Genomic DNA, 24,717 nt, shown 5'->3' on the forward strand with positions numbered 1-24,717 from the left:
GTTGGGCACAGAAGTGGAGGAACAAGCTGCAAAATGGGGCTTTCTCTTAGCAAGACCCAAAAGGCTTCCAGAAATCTGGGACCCAACCAGAAACTGGGGACCAGAGAACCAGCGATCCTGTGGTTTTCCCATCAGCTCCACAAAGGTATGGGGATTTAGGTATAGGCTAATTGGAACAAGGGGCATGATTTCGGATGGTTCTTCACTTTAGGACTCTTGGGTTCTAACCCCAGACCTGGCAACTACCTTGCTGTGCGGACTCAAGCAAGTCACTATGCTGCACCGTGCCTCAGTTTCCCCATCTCATAGACTCATAGACTTTAAGGTCAGATCATCTAGTCTGACCTCCTGCACAATGCAGGCCACAGAATCTCACCCACCCACTCCTGTAGCAAACCCCTAACCTATGTCTGAGTTACTGAAGTCCTCAAATTGTGGTTTGAAGACCTCAAGCTGCAGAGAATCCTCCAGCAAGTGACCTGTGCCCCATGCTGCAGAGGAAGGCGAAAAACCTCCAGGGCCTCTGCCAATCTGCCCTGGAGGAAAATTCCTTCCCGACCCCAAATCTGGCGATCAGTTAAACCCTGAGCATGTGGGCAAGACTCACCAGCCAGCACCCAGGAAAGAATTCTCTGTAGTAACTCAGATCCCACCCCATCTAACATCCCATCACAGACCACTGGGCATACTTACCTGCTGATAATCAAAGATCAATTGCCAAATTAATTGCCAAAATTAGGCTATCTACAATACTCACCTATGCCACAGGGGTGTGTGGAGGAATCATCAGCTCATGTTTCCAGCAGCATTAATAATGCAGAGAGTTGGCCTGAGAGAGAGAAATGGGAATTTAGAGATTATTTTTGTTTCCTTTTTTCAAACAGTAAATTGGAGGATTTTGTGGGGTGAAAGAAAGTGGTTCCATTGGCAGTCTGGGGACCCTAGGCCTGTCTAAGGAGTTGGGACCAATCATCTCTGGGAGCGAAAGGGCCTTCACTCTCTCTGTTAGCCGAGATGATGAGCCTACCACAGATCATAGGTTAAGTACGGGTCAGTACTAGGGTGCTGCAGTAAGTGGTGCTAAGGACGCACCATGGAGTGCTCTTTCTTCCAAGTCTGCAGGGATACCCCAGTATTGCCCTTGGGGGTGTGGCGCTGCAGGAGCGGTGTGGCTCTCCCCTCAAGACAGTACAGACTCCAGCATGGTGAAGGGAGGAAGGAATTGTGCTGCAGCAGTAGCCGTATTTCAGATGAGCTATAAACCCCATGAGTTATTCAAACCCTATGGCAGGGTGCCAATAGCTGGGGTGAACCCCTTTCATCACTGGGGTAGGCATCTGCACTGTAGCTGGGCGACTGTAGCATTTTGAGTGTAGATATAGCCTTAAAATGTATATCAGCATGAAAACCCAGACACCTGAGCCATGTAGCTATGCCGTCATGACACCCAGTGGAGACGCAGCTATATTGTCGGAAGTGGGCTTCCATGGATGTAACTTTGCGGTGTTCCTACAGCGACAGAAAAACCCTTTTGTCGGACAGGCTGTGGCGACACTGTGGGTCTATGCCAGCACCGACTCCATAGCGTAGACATCTCTTATCCTGATGTAAGTGTGGCTTTCTTTGGGTTAGCTTAAATCCTATCCCAAGTGACATAAGTTAAACCGAAAAGGCCATGTCCACATAGGAGGAGGTGGTGTCAGAGTAGTATTATTATACCGGTATAACAGGTAACACTTTCCTGTGTAGACAAAAGCCCATGGGGCTGTGGGTTGGTTACACAGCACTGGTGTACAGCTGGAAATAAACCTGTTCCTTGCTGCTCATGGTCAGTCCTGACCACACTGCTGTGAACTGCCATGACCCCAGAGGTGGCTGCCTTGCAGTGTCAGGGAGATGTTGATTATCATCCCGCTGTGGTCTTTTGAGGAGGCCCAACACCCTGAACAAAGTTCCCCTCACAGACATGCTCTCGCCTCCGCCAGCTGCCCCCACATCCCACCAATCCCACTAACTGCCCCTCTGAGTCACCCAAAACCCCACTAATTGCCCCAAGTCACCCATAACCCTACTAACTGCCCCGAGACATTCCCAACCCCAACTACCCCCTGAACTACCCCAACCCCACTAACTGCCCCTGAACTACCCCAGCCCCACTAACTGCCCCTCTGAACTACCCCAGCCCCACTAAGTGCCCCAAGTCACCCACAACCCTACTAACTGCCCCGAGACATTCCCAACCCCAACTACCCCCTGAACTACCCCCACCCCATTAACTGCCCCTGAACTACCCCAACCCCACTAACTGCCTCTCTGAACTACCCCAGCCCCACTAAGTGCCCCAAGTCACCCACAACCCTACTAACTGCCCCCTGAGACATTCCCAACCCCACTAACTGCCCCCCTGAACTACCCCCACCCCATTAACTGCCCCTGAACTACCCCAGCCCCACTAACTGCCCCCCAACTTGTCCCCCAAAACATTCCCAGCCCCCTCACTGCCCCCCACATCCAACCAGAGCCATGCTCAAAGGGAGGGTGGGGCCCCCGCGGGAGCTGCCCTGGGGGCTGTGGCTGGCCCTGGGTGGGGGGCGAGCACTGCTGACAGCCCCACAACCGTGGCCATTCCAGCGCCCCACCTTGGCGTCAGAAAACCGAGAGCGTGCGGCGATGCTAAACGAAGAATCCCTCCCACGTTACTTTCGTGCCTTCGCTCGCCCGCCCCGCTGGCCTGGGATTTGATCTGCATCGCCCAGAATCGCAGAATCAACCGCGCTCCCTCCCCCTCCCCCCTGGAGCCCCGCCCCTTCGGGAGGAGGGCTTGTGCCTCGCTATAGTCACGTGACGGCGCCATCCGGGTCCTTTGCCTTCTCTCCCTCTGCCCAACATGGCGGCTTCAGGTGAGTGGTGCTCGGCGGCCTCCGGGCCCTTGAGACCTGAGCCGGGCCCGGGTCCCTTCTCCGGCCCGAGGACTCCCCCCGCTTCCTCGCCCCGGCCCGACCCTCGCCCTCCCCGGCCCGAGCGAGGCGAATCCTGTCCGTCTGTCTCCGCCACGCAGGGATCGCCCGCGCGCGCACCTCCCCTCCCCTCCCCTCCGGCCTCGCCGGCGCGCGCGCGCACCGCCCCCCCTCCCCAGGCTGCCGGGGCGCGCGCGCCGCGTCTCGGAACGTTCCATCCCGAAACGTTCGGAGCCGCAGCGCGCGCCATCCTACCGTAAGGGGTGAGGGGGGGGGCGGCTGGGGGAGGGGCGGCTCGCGCCGCCGGTGATTGACGGGGGAGCCAGATGGAACCTTCGGTCGCGTGACTGCGCAAGCGCAGGGATTGGCTGGCTGGGGGGGCGGGAGCGGCCACGGAGAGAGGAAGAAGGAGACTGGGCGGCACCCACGTGGGTGCGCTGGCGATTGGGAGGGGTGGGGGGTGGAACAGCCACTGGCGGCGGGCGGTGCCCAGCCCGGGTGCGTGCGCGGGCCCATCTCTCCTGGGAGAGGGCGGGGTCCCGGGCCCTGTCAGTGTGCGCACCCAGGCCCCCCACCGCCACGTGCAGCCCCCAGGACAGGGCCGGGGGTGCAGGGGGGGCCCTGATTCCTCCCCCACCCCAAAACTAAGGGGTGTGGCCTGACTGCTGTGCATAGAACCCCGTGGGGGGGGGTCTGCGGCCTGCCCCCAGTGCTGGGTGTCTCTCCTGCCTCCCATCCCTGCCCTGGGGGAGGGGGGGGTGAAGCTCCAGGGACCAGAGGGTGCAGTTCGCCCACATGGTCCCTTTCTCAGGGGAGGAAAGCCCAGCCCAGCCAGCGCACTCGCCACGGGCTACTTTCCATCTCTTATCTCTGCCCCCAGGGAGCTGGGTAGACCCTCTCCTGGGCGGTTGCACACCTCCCCCCTTGAACACATCGTTGCCCCATGCCATTTTGCCCGGTCCTGTTGCAACACCCTTCCTCTTGCGCTGTAGAGTTCTCCCTCCCCGAAGCAGGATCTGCTGCTGTCCTGGGTGGCAGGGATTCAGCGCCCCTTCTACTGCAGGAAATGGGGTTTGTGCCCTGCTCTGTACAGCTCCTTTGCCCCTTTCTCTTTGATGTACGTGGCTCCCTGCCCCTTCCAGGGCTTGCTGTCTGCCCTGTATTTCTAATATGGTGCATAGGGTCAGGACGGAATCCGGGGGCGGGGTGGGAAAAAGCATTGCCTTCCTTCAGAATAAAAGGTGAAAGATTTGGCTGTTCTAAACTGAAAGGGCTTTCTCTGCTGTTGAGATTCATTTATCTCCCTGGATGATGTTGAACTTGAATTTCTATTACTGTCTTAGTCTGAAGAGTGACTTTTATATGCCTTTGAAATGCACCAGACTGCACCATTATCTGCAGGTATTATCCAAAATAAGCCGGAAGGTATGTACCCTCAAATCTCCTAGCAGGGCTCTTCTTTCTAACCCTCTGAACCCAAGACCCCATGCTGAAGAGTTTAATCACATGCCCCATATTGCAAGTTATCCCTTTGGAACATTCCTTCAACAAATGCTGTTTGTTTAGAAAACCTCTCTGGAGCTAAAGGCCTGTCTGGGGTAGGGAAAGCTCCATTATTTAAATATAGTCTTACCCTGTCTGGAGCGATGGGTCTCCCATTAATTTATGTGAAAGATTGGCTTTACTCTGTTGGACTCTTCCTGGCACTCAGCCAGGATTGCTCCATTAAGAACTGAAGGGTCTGTAGCTATTGAGTCAGGATGCCTTTGTTTTAGGGCTATACTGAGGTTCTGCAGTTTAACTAGGCCGGAGAGCTTTTAAAATAAACTGTCTTCTGTTTCTTATCTCACTGGTTACACTTCTGATGACAGTAACCACAAAAGCCCTAGCTGTGTGAGAGTCCGTTGGTACTAATTCGGTCGGCGTGTCCCATTCAGTTCCCTAGAGAAAAGGCAGCAGAATTTGTGTGTTTTGTTGGATTTATTTTTCACAGGATGGTACATGCAGTGTTTGACATATAGGAAAGGTCGAGGCATGAGTATAACTGTTCAGGCAATTTTCTTCACTCACTTTTTCTCTAAAATGAGTAATATTTGATCTTTCTGAGTTAAGTACACAGCCAACTACATCCCATATGAACTGCAGTAACGTTGCTCTCTCTGTATGACTGAAATGTTGCGGGGGCATGGATAAGGATAGTTAAGCAAAACTGAAACACTCAGAATTTGCAGATGCAATTTGGAGTTCCCCCAGCAGAACTGTAAGGTCCCATATTTCATAGCAAGCAGTTTGAGGCAGAAATACCTGCCTTTCCCCTAGGTGTTTGCACAATCATGCCTGTAGCTGACTAGAGCCCATGATGTGCTTGTGCATTGGTGCAGCCCAAAAAGCGAAATATTGCTTTGAGCTTAAGGATAAGGGAAAATGATGAAACACACAATCTCCAAGTCACTCATTTAGAGTTGCATTAAATATACTTACAATATACTAATTCTGCCTTGAATTTTTATTTTCACATTTGCTGGGGTAACTTTTGAATGGGGTAAGTTTAAAAAAAAAAATTTAAAAATCTAGCATTTTCAATATTGCATCAAAGGGTAAGCAAATAGGCTTTGTGCCTAGGCTAATCAAATTTCCCAACAGTTTTACAAAGCGGCATTAATAAAACAGATCTCTTACAAGTGCCTGTACATCTCTTAATAATGGTAATGTTTCAATGAGCGAAGTTTGAGTAGAGCCAGTAGCATATGATTTTTGTTTGTATATAGCAGCTGGGTAAATTCCGATTCCAATTCCAACAGTAGATGTTAAGAAAACACGCTTGGAGGGCTTGGTGCTCCCAGGTATAACTGGTGCCTAGTCTGGAGTTTGCCTCCTTGATATGAGCAGAATCAGCTAATTCTGGCCTTATTGGAAATCCACAACTGGCCAGAAAGGGCTTCTTTTGTCCAGGTGGCTTTCCCTGCATTGTTCTTCCTGAGCCATATGAGGTTTTGACAGGCTCAGTGATGCATAAGCAGCGAAGTTGCTTCATACTGTTCTTCGCTGCTCCTGCCTGTGACGTGTCAGCCATTTGATGCAAATTGAGCAAACAGCCAGCCTGCAGGTTTTATGAATGCAGCGTCTGCTCTGGTTAGCAGTGCATTTGCTGTCATTTAGCAACCAGTCATTGACATCAAGTAGACTTCCTTGGGGGGTGGGAACATGCATGAAACACAACTTCAGCCACTTTTCTTTCTGAGCAACGCTCGCCTACAGCAGGAGGGCACTTAAGCCTCATTTTCCAAGACAGTCACTGCAGTATGTCGCTGTTGCTGAGCTGCCAGTTCTTTTATCCTTGGCCGATGTCGTAATTCCATGAGTTTACCCCTGACAACTGAACTTTAACCATCCTAGAGGACTAACCCAATTTTAATTCTCAGTCCATGTAGACTCCAGTGCTTTAACAATTGATAGTTCTTAAAGGTTAGCTAGATTCCTCTGTCATCCTCATTTGCAAGAATTCTTGCAACCCCTGCCTGCCATGCTCAGCAACAGCATTCCCAGCGTATACGATAAAAACATCAGACCAGAGAATTTTGCAGGAATGGGGGGGCACTTTGAAGTCTTTTCAATTTCTTCTGCTGCATCAAGAGGGTCACCTTAAACATCATGCAACCTTTACCCCTGAGGTTTTCTGGAAGACTTCAAAGCTGCACAGGTAGCAGCATGTGGAATTTGTGTGACCACCTTTAAAATAACTAAATTTTGTAAACCGAGCGGCTAATACAGTGGCTATGAACTTCTAAAGCTCACCCCAGGGTAGACATTTCTCATTTAGATCTAATTATCTATAGTGCTGTTTTAGTCACTGGTGAGGCCATGTTCTGCGCAGTGTCTGGAAGTCTGGTTGCTGAATTAGGTGTGTGACAGGAATTGAGATGGTAGAGCAGAAGGCAACCTGAAAGAAGAGATGTTTGCAGTGAAGTAGGAGGATGCTGGCAATATCATTTGAGTGATGGGGGACGGAGGAAGCAATAAACCTGTGCCTCTGTACTCAAATAGTTCCAGTAAATTATACAGACCCTCCTTTAATCACTTCCTTCTGACAGATTTTGGGTATAGGGCATTATTCCTGAAACAGCTGCTCTAGGTAGAGTGCAGAGTGGGCTGGCCCTGTGATCAAATATTAATCATTGCTGCTATGTAAGAAGCCTAGCTGCAAGTCTTTTCTCTTCCTTCCATAGTCAGCATGTGTAAATGCTGTGTAGATGCCTCTGACTCCTCTGGATGAAATGCTATAGCAGTGAGGCTGCAATGCTGGAAAGCAGACACTTAACTACAGCGATGGAAAAACTCTGTCCATTGCAGTAGTAAAGCCACCTCTCCCAGAGGAAGAATTCCTCCGTCAACCTAGTGCTATCTACGCTGTGACTGAGGCTGGCTTAATTACATTGCACGAGGAATGAAACTTTGCAGCCCTGGGCGATGTAGTTAAACCAACCGAAATTTGGCGTGTCGGCCAGCCGAGTGCTGTTGAGGGGCTCTGGAAAAGGCAGTATGGCTTAGTGGATAGTGTATTGGACTGGGATTTTGGGCCTGAGTTTCTTTGCTGGCTGTGGCCTTGGGTAAGTAGCTTCCTCGCTCTCTGCCTCAGTTTCCTCCCCTGTAAAATTTGGATAGTGATACTGACTTCCTTTGTAAAGTGCTTTGAGATCTACTGATAAGAAAGCACTGGGTAAGATCTCTGCTAGGAGGATAGTAACTGCAGGGTGGGCTTCATAGGTGATGGATTAAAATAGGGACTAGCAAATGGGATAGGAGAATCTACCCTATATGTTTATCGTCCTGTCACCTCAAAATTCCTCCTGGCCATAGGAACTGAGGGTCTTATTAACTGGATCTCACTGTTACTCCTTGGAACTCAGCCTGCAAGGCTGGAGGAGTTTTAAGGCTCCAAGTCCATTCCCATCTTGCTTGAGGTCAAAACTGCCTGTGCCTAAGGGTTTTTTCCCCTCCTCCTCTTAACCTAGCCATGAAGTCATAATGCTGAATCTGTGATTTCACAGTTGCTTCCATGGCAACAAAATGAGGTGGTTTAATAAAAAAAAGGACCATGTGGCTTTGCTGCAGGATTTAGACTCTAGAGTGGGCTGTGGGGGGGGGAGGACAGTGAGGAGGACGAGCAGTTCAAGCAAATGCCATGTATCTTTGTTCAGGATCTGCCCAGTTACCATGCAGACAGCAGAGGAAAGTAAGTAAACTTACTTGAAGCTGCTGCATCTGAACCAATTCATTTCATATACTGAGCTGCCCGGTAGGGCATGGGAAGTGCCCTGTAGTCAAACTTAACTTGGGAAGATTATATGCTGCTGTAAGAAGTGTAGTTGTTTAATGTTGTGGGCAGTCAGGAGTGTTGAGGAAGGGAAGAAAAGTCAGGGGGTGCTGGACTCCCTCGGTATGCTGGTAGGGAAAGCTGGGCAGGTTGCAGAGAAATCGATTTCTTGGGAGCTGCTGGAGGAGAAATAGTCATGCAAAGACCCCCTCCCAATAGCAAATATCAAGCCGTCTCCAAGCCTGGGCGGAACAGAGGCAGGAGGAGGTAGGGAGGTGGGAGCACAAAGAAGGGGAACGAATAGAAACACAGCAGGTACCCCTAAAAGTGTGTCCTTTGTGGGATGCTGAATGCAATGGCCTATCCTTGATCTGCTGCAGAAGTCCCGTTGATGTCCCTGGGACCAGATGGCCCTAGCTTAGCGGTCTGATTCCCCTCTCACCAATTTTATACCATTCTGGCTTCAATGGCATTCCTTCCTATCATTTGGGTGGAGGAATAATCTGGCCCAGCTAATGAAAATACTCGGATGTGAGCCTGCCTGTGAAGATGGGCACCGTGAAATCCTCGAGGCCCAGGCTCCATACTGCATGCAGAGGGGGCACTAAAGGCTGAAGATCAAAGCCAGAACATCCTCAAGGAGCTAGTAGAAGCCAAAGAAGAGCGCAGACCTGCATCCTAAAGTCCCAATACGTGTTCTGTGTCACTCCACATTGCTAAGCTTATTAATGCTGAACACATCCTCTGCCTAGTGTGTAGGTTTAAACCAGCCCGTGATATGGAAACTCCATTTTAAAGACACTGAATGAACACTGGTGATGGGTAATCTTGCTCATATGACTTCTTTACCACCCCCAGGAAAGCCATGAGTGATTTGGAAAGCTTTGCATCGGTGTAGGAAGTGCTACAAGTAATACCTGCTCTGACCAGCCTAAGGGGAATTATAAAGAGCCTCCTAGGACCTGGCTAATCGTATCAAACTGGGTGGATGAGAGAAGCCTGGCGGTCCATGGTGGAGTGCCCTGTTATCATATGACAGTAATCTGTGGAACCTGCCCATGTTCAGAGTCTACATGCTTGTGCACAACTGGCAACACGGTGGATGGGAGGCTGTAAAATTGGTTGCTGCCAGGTTATGGGCCTCTAGGAGCGAAAATACTGATATCTGTCCCCTTTGATGGCAGCATTTCACTGCAGACTGGCAGGTTTTCCAAGCTTGTCTTTTCTTTTTTTGTTTTGTTTTCCTCAGGTGGTTAGAGAGAAGCAGCTGATAGGTCTTCTTTGGACGCATGTGGTTACACTGCTCTGACAGCCCAAAGCAGAAAATCTAGGTTGTTTGCTGAAGCTTAAAATAAAGGGAAGGTTTCCAGGAATGTCAAATTAGATTCAGAGCAAACAACAAAACTGTTGAGCAAAAAGAGTTGGCCTGTTCTGTGCCCCTCCCTGGGTGTTGGTAGAAGACACTTAGGATGAAGACCCTGTGGAGAGCATGGCTTAAAATTTCTGTGGCAGTTCTGGGCAGTGACTCTTCTGTAGATATTCTTGGATGCCCAGAGAGTTTAGGTTTTCTGTAGGGCACAGTGTCCCAGGAGTTGCAGCAGAGGGCTAAAATAGCAGGGGTGAGGCTTCTTGCTATGCTACAATCTGGATTGAGACCAAAGGGGAATGTGAGGATACAAAGTAAATCCAGGGAGCTGAAAGGTGGGGAATAGGGTTGGGTAACAGGGAAGGTATTATCGGATATTCAGTGTGCAGCCAGAACTCGATGTTACTCTTAGTGCCTGGCGCTGTACAGCTACATGCTTGTAGCCAATTTGCAGTCATAATACTGATCCTCATCCACCAGAAGAAGAAACATTTTTTGTGCTGTCAGTGAGAAGTTCCCTGCTTGTACCAAAGAGAATGGTAGACGAGGGCTGGTTTATTGACAGTTGCAGAGCATATTTGAAAGCTTAGTAGGATCTGTTTTTCATAAAATGCATTTATTGAAAGGTACTAATTGTCACAATACAGAGATCAGTTCTTCATTCCCCTGGCAGAAGGTGGGTAAGAGATCTGTTTGAAATGCAGCAACGCTTCTACTAAAGTTTATTGTAGCAACTACTAAAGATAAGGGCATAAATTTATCAGTGGTTTTGGATGCTCAACTTGAGATACTTTGGAAGGGCCTGCCTCTCAGAAGTGTTGAGCATCTGTCCCCTGAAAATTGAGCACCTGTAAAATGTCTCGAGTTGAGAACCCAAAATCACTGGTTGTTTCTGAAAACTCAAGCCAGGTTTATTAGAATGCCATCGACTTCCCTGTTTTAAAATGTCCAGTTTCCATTAACTCTCTTCCGTGTTTGTTTTTGGCCTTAAGGTGGCATTTTGAAAGTTTAAGGAAATTGCTTACTAGTTTTGGGTTACATGCAGGTGAAAATCTTTCTGGTTTTTTGTTTTGGTCTTTTGCCACCACAGAAACCTATATTGAGTTGTCTTGTACATACATAATTCACATGCTGCAGTTGAAAAGCTGAATCTTTCAAGGTGGGTTATTTTGTGAGTGTGTATAGGGGATCAGTAAGGAATTATGCTCTTGCTTTGCACATGCACAGCACAAATTTCCACTAAATGTGCAATGCTGTGCTGGTTACCGAATAACACAAACGTGATCTCAGTGTTAACCATGGGGTGGTTTTGTGCTGTCATTTCATTGTACAGTTCCATAGTTCTGTCTGTCCGTGTGCAAGTACCTGATTAGTGTGTTAGTCTCTTTTTGTTAATGTAAACAAAATAGAAGTTGCCCAGATGTACAATTAAAGTTAGTTTTAAAACACAAGAAATGTAGCTGTCAGGCTTTCAGAATAGCGAATCTCCCTTGTCGCATGTATAGAATACCAGACTAATTGCATATTTGAGTGCACTTAAACCTATCTAAGGAACTTTTCTTGCCACCGTCACCATAGTATCTGAGCATCTCAGTCTTAAAAGCATTTCTCCTCACAACCTCTGTGTGAGGCAGAGCATGGCCGCTATCCTGATTTACAGGTGGCCTGAATCTCTGTGCTTCAGGTCCCATGTCGGCACTGCAAGCTATGCCACTGTAGCATAGACACTTCCTACATCAAGGGAGGGGGGTTTTCTCTTGGAAAAGTGGTTTGACCTAGACATGTTTACACTGACGTTTTTCACAGCCCTGAGTGATGTAGCTAAGTCGATCTAATTTTTATGTGTAGACCAGACCTCAGTAACTTGTCATGTGAAGCCTGTAGCAGATCAGGGAATTGGTTAGCACTGACCACTGGACCATCCTTCCTCCGTAAAATAGACCATGAAAGGGTTCAAATGGGATACAGTCCTACCAGAGCGTCCAGTCGCGCTCATAGTTCAGGTGACCTGCATGCTTCTCGCAGTAGCATTTCAGCCACCTTGTTGGCAATAGTATATTACTCTCTCAGAAGCCAGAACTCCCAGCACAAGTAGAATGCGTGAGGCTGTAGACTTTTCACAGGAGGGTCACAGAGGCCTTTGAATAATTGTCCGTTGTAAGTAAGAGGTTGTGGGTGTCGCTGTAATTCATGTAGCTAAGGGATGCTTTGGGCCAAAGGAATGAAAGTAGAGAGGTCCATCTGAACTAACAAGGGCTAGGGAAAAAGTGGGGAAGGTTCAAAGTGAGATTTTTAATTTAAATCCGATCTATCAGAATGGTCCTGAAGAGAACAGCAAAACGGGTCTTTTCTCTGTCCCATTCCCCTGAATCCTTAGGCCACAAGCCACAGCCAGCGATTCTAAGTGCTAGTGAGAATTCCTCTGGTGTGGGTTCATAGAGATGCCAATTAAAATAGCAGGAGTCAAATGCCCAACAAAAGTTATGGTGGAGACCCATGAATAAAAAGTCTTTCAACTCCATAGACTAGTCTGGCAGTCTAATGCTATATAACAAATGGCTGGCTTTTGTTTTCCTAGTCTGTGGGAATGGTGGGGTGTGGTTTTGTGCTGGTGAGGTTTGGCCTGGAGGTGATATGTTACTTTTGCCTGCTTCTCCTGAGCATGTAGGATACTTGCCTCCGTAGGCATCGTGATGGGCAGTAACTCCTCCATTCCCTGTCTTGTTGAATGGAATTAATTGTGCCCAAATGTTACTCAGATCTGTCCCCTTCTCCCCTTTAACAGCTAAGAAGAAGAACAAGAAGGGGAAAACCCTTACTCTGACGGACTTTCTGGCAGAGGATGGTGGCAGCGGTGGTGGCGGTGGACCCACCTTTATTCCAAAACCAGTCAGCTGGGCCGATGAGACAGACGACTTGGAAGGAGATGGTACGTTGGTTCCCAGGTTTCCATACTGTTAGCATTCTGTCTCTAGGTACTGTCCCTGAATAGCGTGTGTGTCAGTGAAACCTACTAATGTTAATACATCTTGAAGCTAAAAGATTACAGAAAAAGTGCCTTAATTTTTTTTTTTAGCTTGTTCCTGATGCATTTGACTGCACTTTGGTCAGTTTCACTGTCACGTTCTGGATATCGTTTCGCTGCATTTGTGAGAGTCTTATACATCAACGGGGAAAGAATGAAAATTTTCAGTGACACTTAGTATTTGGCACTATTTGTAACACCGAATTCCTTTGAGAGACCAGCTTGAGCTCTCTGCTTTATTTGAGGCTTGGTCTGTGGCTCGCAGCAGAGGTGTCCTGATTCAGGGATTCCGTCTAGGTAGCTCATTCCCTGACTCTGTCCCTTAGAGGCTGTACTCAGAGCTCACTGAAAACTTTTCTGTCTGCTGTATTTGACCATTTTGTTCCCATTTTATCACCAGCTTGGTCTCTTGGTTTTTTTCCTTCGTCCAGTTTTGTTCATTAGCTGGATCTCATGTTTTTGTGCAGCGTGCTATGTGCTATGATATGTTGGGGGGGGGGGAAGGTGCCCTAAAATACATGACACGGTTGAATGTAATTGTGGGATTGTTTATAATATTGCTGAACACTTCTCTTGACCATCTTTAATGCCTTTATTTTACAGCTGAGGGGGACTGCAAGTAAATCAAACATTAATTGCAATGGAGATGGGATCCGAGAGGCATCAACATCTATAAATACTGGGGGACTTGCTCAGTGTGTCTTGACCATGTGCAAAATTTCTCTTCTAGTTTCCACCACTTGGCATAGTAATGATGATGATATGTACCGAGCTGCACCAATTGACCGGTCCATCCTGCCCACCGCACCTCGGGCTGCTCGGGAACCCAATATAGACAGAAGCCGTCTCCCAAAGTCGCCCCCGTACACTGCCTTTCTGGGAAACTTGCCCTATGATGTGTCAGAAGAGTCCATCAAGGACTTCTTCAGAGGACTCAACGTGAGTATCTGTTCTGCATAATGTTAAGTTTGTGTGATGCATACAGGGGCCATGTGGCAGCAGAAGGCAGGTGGGACGTAACTTATGGCTTGTGGAATGCTCTCATCTGTTGAGCTCTCAGCACCCTATAGAGGCTCGTGCTATTGTACCAGTTCTACAGACTGAAATGACTTGCCCAACATCACCCAACAAGTGAATGGAGCTAGAAGTAAAGCCTAGAATTTTCCTGGCAGAATTGCCTGTATGGATCCCACTTCTGCATTGTTTGTGCCCTTGGCGCTCAGTCCTGTTACATTCTGAGGCTGTGTCTACACTTCAAGCTGGGATGCAAGTTCCGGCTCAAGGAGATACACCCATGATTGAGCTAGCATGCTAAGAAAGAGTGGAGATGTTAGCCACCCCAAGTATGTGCTTTCTATCAGACGCCGAACTTGGGGTGGCTAGCCCCTCCCACTGCTGCAGCTAGCCCGCTATTTTTAACACGCTAACGTGATCAGAGTTAGTGTGGGTATGTCTCCCTGAGCTGGGAATTGCACCCCAGCTCAAAGCACAGACATACCCATAATAGTATTGTCGTCTGGGGCCCACCCAAGAGCATAAAAGCATTCATTGCAAGCCAGTCGCTGCTAAGAGCAGCTGAGGCAGCTCGCGGAAGCTAGAAGAACAAGTTGACTTCTAACAAGACAAGTATCTTTTAGAAGGTTTGTTACCTGAGCCCCAGGCTTCTCCATAACAAGGGCCACTGATCAGGAGAGCCACTCTTGAAAGCATTTTATCTTGTGCACCATGGATAATCTGTCCCCCTCCTGTCTTCAGACCAAGCAAGGGTAATTCTGCTTCTGTGGTTGATTTAGCAAGCTTGTCTACATAAAGGAAGCAGCTCCTGGTTCTGGTAGCAAAGGCAGAAACTGTTAGTATCAGATCCTCAGAAAGAGACTGAGGCAATCTTCCACTGGCAGATGATCTGGATGTGTCTTCTCCTTGGCATTAGGGTGGCAAAGTTGGGATTGTCTTCCTCTATGGACCCTTAGCTGCCAGCAGGACTACGTAAAGTCTGTGGGACTCTGGGAATGCAGTCTTCAGATGCCCATAAAGTCTGAACAGCCAGAGACCAGACATCTTATGTGAATACGTATGAGGTCCCACAGGTTCAGCCTGAAGGAGAGTTTCTTCTGGGTTTCACCTGTGGTATTTGCTAGACTGGGTGACAACTTGACTGAGGAAGGAAACAGCTTTAAAGAGGAGTTCAGATTGCTATGAACTATTAATTCAGTCCTAATCAAGCAGGAGGCTCAAACCGTCTTCTCTTGGAAGGCCTGGAATAGAGGGGAGTGGTGGTGAAGGGAGAGAATTACAGGTAGGAAATTTTCCCCTTCCTGAAATAACACAAGCATTACAGTGGTGCTGAAGGTCAATATGAAATATTACTTGATGTCCCATTGGGTGTTGAACTGAATGTTGCCTACGTGATGATGAGCTCCGCTACTCACAGCAGATTATGTTCAAAATGACATTGCTTGCGTTTCTTGTCCATTTCAGCTGGCATCTATAACTCATTTGTTCTGCCTACTGATGCAGCATTCCCTCTTTCTTGGAAGTAATAGTATGGGTGAAACTCCTGCAGCAAGCCATGAGTCGGATGGCAGCCCGAGGGATAACAGCTGAGGGTTATGCAGCCCTTGGGATGGGATCTCTTCCACTCCCTAGTCAAACTTGCTCTCCAGCCTTTTCACCAGAGGGAGCAGGATAGGGCATTGCATGAGCAAGATGCCTATGCCGTGTCCTGGCCATTGCAATAGACTTCATAGCACCTGCTGCATATAGCAGCCCGGGGCTGTGCCGAAGACCTAGAATACTTAGCATGCAGTGAAGAAGCCATTTCTCATCTCATATGCTCCAAGTTCCACATACGCCTCTACCCCGATCTATCCAAATTCGTGTTATATCGGGTCGTGTTATAACACGGTAAAGGGGGGGGTGGGGCTGCGTACTCCGGCAGATCAAAGCAAGTTTGATGTAACGCGGTTTCACCTATAATGCAGTAAGATTTTTTGGCTCCCGAGGACAGCGTTATACCGGGGTAGAGGTGTATCTGAAAAATAAGTGGGAAGAATAAGGAAGAGATGAGGTCTAGTAAGTGGCTAAGAGTGGATGGGGGGCTTAATCTGTGGCACAGCTGGGAGTAGAACCCAGGAGTCCCAGGCCCAGTTTTGCCACTGTCTTGCTGGGCAGTCTTGGGAAAGACTTTGTGCTTCAGTGTCACCATCAATAGAGGCCGCGGTAGCTTTAGGTGGCTGGCAATGGTGGGTGTACCTCTGAGAGGTATCGGGCTTTGTCTACACTACCACTTTTGTCAGGAAAACGTGTCAGTTGACATAAATTTAATCGGCAAAAGTGATATGGACAGTGTTAGGGGGCTTATTCCTTCACCCTCTCACTTCCCTGGTCCTTCTCGCATGAACAGAGAGCAACAATACCCGAAGTCCAAAGGCGCAAACAATTCAATGTTTATTGGGGTGAACTTGCAGCAAGCATGATTCCAGTTTCCTTCCTCAGTGTCCCGCTTCCCAGCTCTGACACCACAGAGCCTTGCCTGTGTCCCTGTTTCTGTTCCCATCCCCTGTTCCCATTTCCCCCTTTAGCAAAACATGATCCCATTTCCTCCCCTGCTTCCTGATTGACTGCAGTTGAGTTCTGCTTAACTATACCTTAACCTATCATTTTACTGAAATTTAACTAACCAATCCTAACATATTGTAACATGGTTATTTAACCAATTATATCCCACCACCTTAATTGGTTTACACCCAACAAAATTAATTATACAGCAGACAGAAACAATTACAGAACCAGGCAGAGACCATGCAAATAAACATACAGAAGTGAGGATTTCACAGCTACATCTATACAGACATACTGTGTCTATTGATAAGTGAGTTCTTACCAGACAGAAAACTATCAAACTAAATTTCCTTTTACATGCTCTAGGCTCTTCCCTTTCTCTGGAGGTGATAGATCGGCTCACCTTCCTAACAGCCCCAGATTGCCTTATTTCAATATGACCAAACAGGGCCTCAAACTGTCACAGTAAGAGAACGCCATTACACGGACAGACAGTGATTTTTGATTCTTTCTTTTATATCTCTATAATTAGCTAAGTGATAAGAATACACCTAAATTCTTAAAGTATAGGCCTTTGCAGACAGGCCTGAATATCTATATCCTAACAGCGCTGTATCAGCAGGAGAGGCTCTCCTGCCAACATAGCTAATGCTGCTTGTTGGGGGTGGTTTGTTTATGCCAGCAGGAGAGCTCTCTCCTGCCGGCAAACTGTCTACATGGGAGACCTTACACAGCAGCATAGCTGTAGCGGTACAGGTGACATAGCCTTACGTAACCAGTTGGTGAACTCATTGGTATCTTTACACTTCAGAGTAAGGGACTGCCTTGTTAATTTCCTGCCTACCAATCTCCGTGGCATTCTGTTGCTTATAATCCTCCAATACTTGCCCCCATCCTCTACTTACACCCTAGGTGCATTAGCAAATGACTAGGTACTTTGGTGGTGGTGGTCCATGCTTCCAAAAGACACCACTGAGCTGCCCTAGCTGGCAAGCTGATGTTTTTTCTTCCAGCAGCAAAAACCTCTTGTTCTGACTGAGTCAAACTGAGCAAATTCGATAGGGAAATATTAATGAGGTGTGTGCGCGCGTGTAATAAATACGGGATGTCAGTTTAATGGCCATCGTGAGAATTTTTCCTTCCTCACTTGCTGAGCTGCAACTTTGCCCATATCATTCACTGTTAACCACTACCCAACAGCTTCTGTAATTCTTTATCAAACCGATGGCTTGTCACATGTGGCTTCTCTGAACACAATTTGAGCTCCTTGTTTGAGTGTAACCTCCACAGACCACTGTGGTGATATGCTGTGGCTTTGAGCTGTCCGCTGTGCTGTGCTTCTCTAAGCAGGAAGCACAACTGGGAGCAACTGTGCTTATGAAGTGGTTAATCAAGTGGAAATCATTAATGTGATAGAATTTGGTTTAGCCTTTGAAGTGACATTTACTACTTTAAGCAAACTGTACCGTAAGTGGTGATATTAGTTTCAGTTCTGCATCCCAAACCTAATAGTAAGCGTGGTGTTCGCTGCCCTTCCTGGCAGTGGGATGTCATCTGTAGTTAATTGTGCAGCTGGCTATAAAGCTGCTGTTCCTGTTTTCCATAATCTAGCTTGAAGGGTCTTTCCATTGAAGCAGGTCAGAAATTGGCCTTATGAGGACCTTATCTGGTAATACTAAGTGAGCTGTGGAAATGGGTGGGGTTCATAGGGCGCATTCACTGCGGGGTGGGGAGAGTGCACATATAATGATGTGCAAACATCCTTTTGCAAATTGTGTAAGTGTGAAACGTTCTGACCTGTGTTGCCAGTTCTAACCCCAGCCTAGGTCAGTTCTGATCAGTGCTCTTCTTCAACCTATGTGCAATGAGGAGGAAGGGGCAGCAGTTGTCTCTGCTGCTGGTAGCTCTCAGCAGAGGTTAAAGATTGAAAGACTCGCAGACCTTGTTTTCACCAGGAATGGCAAGGAAGCTTGCTCTGCCAATGCCTGCGTTTTCCCTGCTCTGTGGATAGAGACCTTCAGTCTTCAGGGCTGAAAGTCAGGCACCATTTACCAGTGCCAAATTCTTCATTCCAAACTGCAGTCTGGGTTCTCAGACAATAGTACTTTAAACAGGAACCAGGTGTTTCTGATATACGAATCCTCTTATTTGCCTGCAAGCGAACTATGCTGTCTGGCTTGCTTAATTCATAAATCTTATTTGAGTCACATGACTTTGGATAACTCAGCATCTCGTATTTGGAGACCACGTGCTTTCTCCAATGGATTTGAACTGCCAGATGAATGTGTAGTTAAACCCAATCCTATTCAGTCTTCCTCTGCATTGCTCATCAAGGGATCCTGACCCTTCTAATGAGAATCTTCCTTTCTGTTCCCAATTGACTGCAGATAAGTGCTGTGCGTTTGCCCCGGGAACCTACTAACCCAGAGAGGTTGAAAGGTTTTGGTTATGCCGAGTTTGAAGACCTTGACTCCTTGCTCCGGGCTCTGAGCCTCAATGAAGAGGTGAGTTGAAACCCTCAAAGAAATGGGATCAAAGCAATTCCCAAAACTCTTGCTTCCAGACCCCAGGTGGCTTCACGGGGTGTTCTGGGGCCCAGTTCATGGACACTGTGCCTCAGTGTTCAAAGATCTCCCTAGGCACCCCCACGTCCTCAGACTGAAAGGCTAATGACTCTGGTATTGTGTGTTCAGTCTCTAGGGAACAGAAGGATACGAGTGGATGTTGCTGATCAAGCTCAGGATAAAGGTGAGAACTGCCTGGAATAAGTAGCAATTTTCTTCTCTGATCAGATAAACTGCTGACAAATTAGGCACCACACCGCGAGGTGTGACTGAATCGGCCTTCGCACTGGAGCTCCTGAAGAGCTGGCTGGCAGCCTTACCTCCCTCTGACCTAAATAGTTCAAAGGCAGCATACAAGCCCTCCTTGTTCATGCCTGCTGTTCTCAGACTCACTGCAGGGCCCAGGCTTCTGCACATCTGCAGCCTTTGCTAAAGGGGTAGCTGGACTGTTCAGAGGCTGCTGGCTACCTGTCAGCAACATTAGGGCAGCCCTCTGCCCCAGTGTCCTTGAATCTAAAGCATCAGTCTGAGGTTCTTGTTGCCATTGATGTATTAACTGCAAGGCAACATGCCCAACGCAGAGATGCCGTATTAGTCTCAGTGCATTTCACATCCATGGATTTCCCCTTGGGTGCTCAGCCCTTGGGCATTTGAAGACTTGACCTTGCAAGCCTGACTCGACTGCCTGGTTCCCTTCCTCCTGCAGACAGGGACGATCGCTCCTTCGGCAGAGATCGTGATCGCAACCGGGACTCGGAGAGATTTGAGACTGACTGGAGGGCTCGTCCTGCTACTGATAGCTTCGATGATTACCCTCCGCGCAGGAGCGAGGATAGCTTTGGAGACCGTGAGTTGGCCAAGAACCCTCACTCTATGCCCATCATAGTATCTAGTCATTAAACGCTACCTGTGAAATGTTAGTTCCACGCCTCTTCTTGGGTTTCTTCTGGGATTTGCTGAGGGTGGGAATTTATTGGCTTCCTAGAGTGGATCTGCAGATCCCCAGATTGGAGGAGTCCGATCCTGTGTCCCCCTCAGACTCCAGCGTTATCCTTCCTTTTGGGATAGTGTCTGCTGGAAAACTACATCACCGTGGTATCCTAGCGTGCTTATTTTCAGCTCTGCACATGGTGACCAATTCAGTTACTGGGTGGAGGCCAGACAGATTCTATGTAGGTAGGCTCAGGTGTTTGACTGGGACCAGGAGATCTGAGGCCTGCTCCCAGCTCTGCAACAGCTTTGTTATATGACCTCGGGCAAGTTCGTCTCGGTTCCTCTGTTTCCCATCTGCAAAATGAGTAATGCTTCCCTGCCACACCGGGGTGTTGAGAGTAATGTACGTGACATTTCAGTACCATAGTGGCAAGTGCTGTAGACCGTCTGATGTAATATGTGATTCAACAAGTGATCAAAGGTGGGAGGAATGAATTGAACCATGTATAGTCTTTGCCAACTGAGCTCCTTGGGACAGTGTCAATTTAGGGCATGTCTGCACTACAAAATTAAGTCGACATACAGCCACTGCAGTAGTTTAATTCGATTTTTAATGTCCACACTGCTCCTGTCGGCAGTGCACGTTCTCACCCAGCGCACTTGCACCAATTTAACAGATGTTGTGGGGCGCTGTCAACTGGAGCCCTGCCCCCCTGAGGCTGACAGCTGGAGCCCTGCTGCATCCTCCCACATCCCCTTACCAGGAGGCGACCACAGATCAGGCTCTCCTCTCCCCAACCCCCTCAATCCCTCATCAGCTGTCAGCCCTGGGCTTGGGCTCGAGCCCCGGGAGGCAACAGGTGATGTAAGCAACACATTATCTACATGGACATTGTCTTGACCTAACTACATTGGCTTAAGCGTTACACCTCTCGCGGACGTGGAATTAAATCGGTGTGATGGGTGACTTACATCGGCAGGAGCAACATTAGGTCAATGTAAAGTGCCTTACATCAGCCTAACTTTGTAGTGTAGACTAAGCCTCAGTCTTTTGGGAATAGTGCATAGTGGTCCAATACTGCCTGTCTTGTACTGTAACCTTCCTTTCTCTCTTTAGGGTATCGGGACCGCGATCGTTACAACGATTCGGACCGGTATCGCGATGGCCCTCGCAGGGATATGGATCGCTTTGGGGGCCGAGATCGTTACGATGACCGTAGTCGAGACTACGATCGAGGAGGTAGTGTGGCTTCAGAGGCTTTCCTATGATCTGAGGGAACTGCACGTCAATTGGAGTCTGTTCTGTCCAGAGCTTGTGCTAAGCATTGACAAACCACTCAGTTGTGCAGCTCCCAGGGCTGCTGCTGTTCCCCATTCTCGAAGTGGGGGATGGACAGTAGGCCAGTCGTATGCCTCTGAGCTGCAGTCCACTTAGTCCTCTGGGTGCTAGATGGTGTGCACTACCCTGCCCTGATTCTTGCATTTCATAGTGCCCACTGGCCGAGCAGATCCAGAGAGGTTGGGTTGGCTGCAGTATGTGCAGGTCACCATTGCCCCTTTCTTGCCTTCCTGTTTGGGGAATGTGGCGTAAACCTAGAAGGGCCTCCCTCTCCTGCACTTCATCAGCCATCCTCTGGTGTAATGCTCCATTGCTCAGGAGTAACCAGCGCTGCTTTCCCTCTCGTCCTCCTGTAGGCTACGATTCCAGGGTGGGCAGCGGCCGGAGAGCCTTTGGCACTGGGTACCGTCGGGACGATGACTTCAGAGGGGGCGGTGACCGTTATGAAGATCGCTATGAAAGGAGGGACGACAGGGTGGACAGATGGAGCTCCCGGGATGACTACGCCCGGGATGACGTTCGTCGTGATGATAGAGGTAGCGCTCTGCTTGTTCTCAGGGGTGGGCTCAACAGCTGGAAGGAAGCTGAGCTTGGAGGGTTGGTAGCCAGTGCTCCTGCCTCCTCCCAGCTGGGTCTTCGTGGGGTCCTGTTCTGAGCAGATCCCATGGCGTTTGCCCTCAGTCGCTGTCCACTTCATCCAATGTAGGTTCCACTCAGAGGCCAAAACTGAACCTGAAACCGCGCAGCGCCCCCAAGGAGGAAGACTCCTCGGTGGCCCCTGCCACTCAGTCCAGCCGTGCAGCCTCTATCTTCGGGGGTGCCAAGCCTGTGGACACAGCTGCAAGGGAGCGGGAAGTGGAAGAGCGGCTACAGAAGGAGCAGGAGAAGCTGCAGCGTCAACTGGAGGATGATAAACCAAGGCTAGAAAGGCGGCCCCGAGAGAGGTAGGTGGCAGGCTGGGGCTGGAACACCATCGGGAGCAGCTCTGTATGTGAGCTGCCAGACTGCACCTGGTGATTGTGTGGTGTGCACACTGCCCAACTCGCCGCAATCCTTCTTCTAAATTGTTCAAGCTAGGTTGCTGAGGCTCAGCATGCCTGCAAAGCTGTGTAGCCCTCTGATAAAGGGTGCTGGAGATGTGACTGTTCCCCTCTGTAATACTGCAATGTCTGCTTGTTTTCATCCTTTTGGAATAATGTTGTCAAAGGCCGTGCGTTCGTTAGAATTCCAGGCGGCTCCGTAAACCTAAAAGGAGCGGTCGCCCCTAGCAGTGGGCTCCTGCTATGTCCTATTCACCGAGGCAGCTGTACCTTCTTGACTTATCTTGTCAGGAGATGATGGGCTTGATTCTCTCTTGGGTGACTTCTGAAGAGAGGCAGCCTTGTCCAGTGGGTAGGGCCTGGGCGTTGAGACGCGAGTTCTCGTCTCGCCTTGGGCAAATCTGTTAATCTCTGTCCTTCACGTTGCCCATCTGTCAAAGACAGGTAGTGGTGATAGCCCTCCTTTGCTGTCTCTCTTGAGATCAGCAGATGGGAAGCGCCAAGCAATTGTACTGCCTTCCCCAGCTTTGGGCTGCAGAGGGGCCCTTTGCCGACGCTCTCCTCCAGCCCCGCACCCAGTTCTTACTGGACATTACAGTTTGATCAGACTTTCTTCCCCCTTTCTATTGTAGGCACCCCAGCTGGCGTAGTGAAGAGAACCAGGAGCGCTCACGGACAGGGAGTGAGTCCTCACAGACTGGGAGCACAGGCCCGTCCGTGGGAACTGGCCCAACGGGAAGAAGTAAGTCGGGGACAGGATGAGTCGGCCTGGAGCAAGCCTGCCTTTGTCAGCTCTTGTTTCCCAAGTCAGTTGCTTCACCCCGCTTCTGTTGAAAGCCCCGTCACGTGTGTAGGCTGCGTGTGGGGAAGGATCCCTAGCAAGACTCGGTGGATGGTTGCACGGGACCAAGAACAACTGTGACGCTTAAACGCTTGTTCACCAGACTCCTCTGGTGCAGCCTCCATCATCGTATCCATATCCTGTCCCGCAACAAGCAGGTGCTATGTGAGGCCTGGCTTCCTGGCTGCTCTAGCGATCAGGTTTTAGTGGTCACTGGCTACACAAGAGCCACTTGTCAGGTTACTCGTGGGCATTGTTAGGTCAAACCTTCTGGTCTCAGACAGGCAAGAATCCTAAGGTGATAGTTAAGGGGCTGTTGAGGTCGATGACCCAGGCTGCCCAGGTTGGAATAACTGGAGACCTGTCCAGACCACCTCCCTTGGGCTAGATACATTTGGGGGAGAAGTCTTGCCTGCCATTGTGCTCACTGCCATTTCCCGTCCTTACAGCCACCCGAAGGAGGGAGAGCGAGAAGTCCTTGGAAAATGAAACCTTCAGCAAAGAGGACGATGCCCCGTCTCCCACCTCCAAGACCCCCAAGGAAGAGAAGCTCCCTCTGAAAGTGATGCCAGCACCACCGCCGAAGGAGAACGCCTGGGTTAAACGCAGCAGCAACCCCCCTGCCCGCTCCCTGAGCTCTGACACGGAGCAGCACTCTCCTACAAGGCGAGTTTGTACTGAGCGCCTGCTCCCGGGGTCTGATCTGTCAGCCCTAGATGCATGCAAGGAGCTCCGGTTACAGAAGGGAGGTTAAAACTCCCATGGAGATGAGCTGCTGTTCTGTTCTCCACTGAAACAATGTTGAATTGCAGCATGCACCTTCTAGAGCTTAGCTTCAGGCAGTGGCCTCAGGTTTGAGTCTGGTTTTGGGGCTTCTGGCTGCTTCTTGTATGACCCACATGTGGCTGCTGAAATCTTAGACCCAGGGCCGAGGTTCATCAAGACACAAATAGCTCTCAAAGTCAGCAGTATCCCAAGCACCTGTCGGAGGATGCAGCATCCCTGATCACATGTTTTATTCTTTTTTCCTAGCAGCAGCCAGACAGCACCAGCCCTGCTGTCGGAGGACAGAGCACCACCTAAGAGTGTTCCCAGGAAAGGTATGGTCAGGGGTTGTTTTCATTTGTAGGGCAAGAAGGGTTGAGAATTCCCGAGGTGGACTAACCCCGCTGCTCCCTGGTTTGATGCCTTTAGTTATATGGCATTAGCACTGCGGAGTTAAGGGGTGGTTCCAGGTTTGGGAATTGCTATTGTTCATATGGCTTATTGATCTCAGATCTATTCAAGTTCTAGTGACCTTAAGCTGTTCCTCTGCTGGACAGTAGAGGGCAGCAGTCTCCTCCCTGCATTGATGGGAGCAGAAATGGACAGTTCCTTCAGACATCCGCATAGATGTCTGATCGGCCGCAAAGGGAGAACTGCCGTGGGTCTGAAAGTGTAACCCCTCACTAGCCTGAATTTCTGTTGGCGTTTCTGTGGTTGGGGAAACCTCACTTCCCGTGCTGTTGTGACTGCAAAGATTGTTTTACGGGGGTCGTGGTATTGCCACCCTTACTTCTGCGCTGCCTTCAGAGCTGGGTGGCCAAAGAGCGGCTGCTGTTGGGCAGGCGCTCAGCTCTGAAGGCAGCGCCCCGCCAGCGGCAGCGCAGAAGTAGGGGTGGCAATACCGTACCGTGCTGCAGCTCAGCTTTCAGAGCTGGGCTCCCAGCCAGCAGCAGCATGAAATTTACGATTTTTTAAAATCCTATGACCATGAAATTGACTAAAATGGACCATG

At 49.3% G+C, this 24,717-nt stretch overlaps 1 protein-coding gene across 5 annotated transcripts in view; it reads left to right on the forward strand.

Annotated features, from left to right (window-relative positions):
* Positions 1-24,717, forward strand: part of EIF4B (eukaryotic translation initiation factor 4B) — a 29,114-nt gene continuing 4,397 nt past the window's right edge. The window contains exons 1-13 of one of the 5 annotated variants that reach the window (XM_044994670.1): positions 2,884-2,900; positions 4,301-4,382; positions 12,423-12,566; positions 13,393-13,601; positions 18,611-18,727; positions 18,917-18,971; positions 19,494-19,634; positions 20,838-20,960; positions 21,416-21,595; positions 21,766-22,003; positions 22,732-22,841; positions 23,390-23,606; positions 23,973-24,040. In XM_044994670.1, the coding sequence (XP_044850605.1) occupies positions 4,331-4,382; positions 12,423-12,566; positions 13,393-13,601; positions 18,611-18,727; positions 18,917-18,971; positions 19,494-19,634; positions 20,838-20,960; positions 21,416-21,595; positions 21,766-22,003; positions 22,732-22,841; positions 23,390-23,606; positions 23,973-24,040 (1,654 nt within the window). In that variant the 5' untranslated portion in view covers positions 2,884-2,900; positions 4,301-4,330. Of the gene's footprint in view, positions 146-2,763; positions 2,901-4,300; positions 4,383-8,044; positions 8,191-12,422; positions 12,567-13,392; positions 13,602-18,610; positions 18,728-18,916; positions 18,972-19,493; positions 19,635-20,837; positions 20,961-21,415; positions 21,596-21,765; positions 22,004-22,731; positions 22,842-23,389; positions 23,607-23,972; positions 24,041-24,717 lie in introns of those variants that run through there. The other 4 variants (XM_044994669.1, XM_044994671.1, XM_044994667.1 and 1 more) reach the window with 4 other exon arrangements.

This window comes from Mauremys mutica, chromosome 20 (genome assembly GCF_020497125.1).
Source record: "Mauremys mutica isolate MM-2020 ecotype Southern chromosome 20, ASM2049712v1, whole genome shotgun sequence".
Classification (NCBI taxonomy): domain Eukaryota; kingdom Metazoa; phylum Chordata; order Testudines; family Geoemydidae; genus Mauremys; species Mauremys mutica.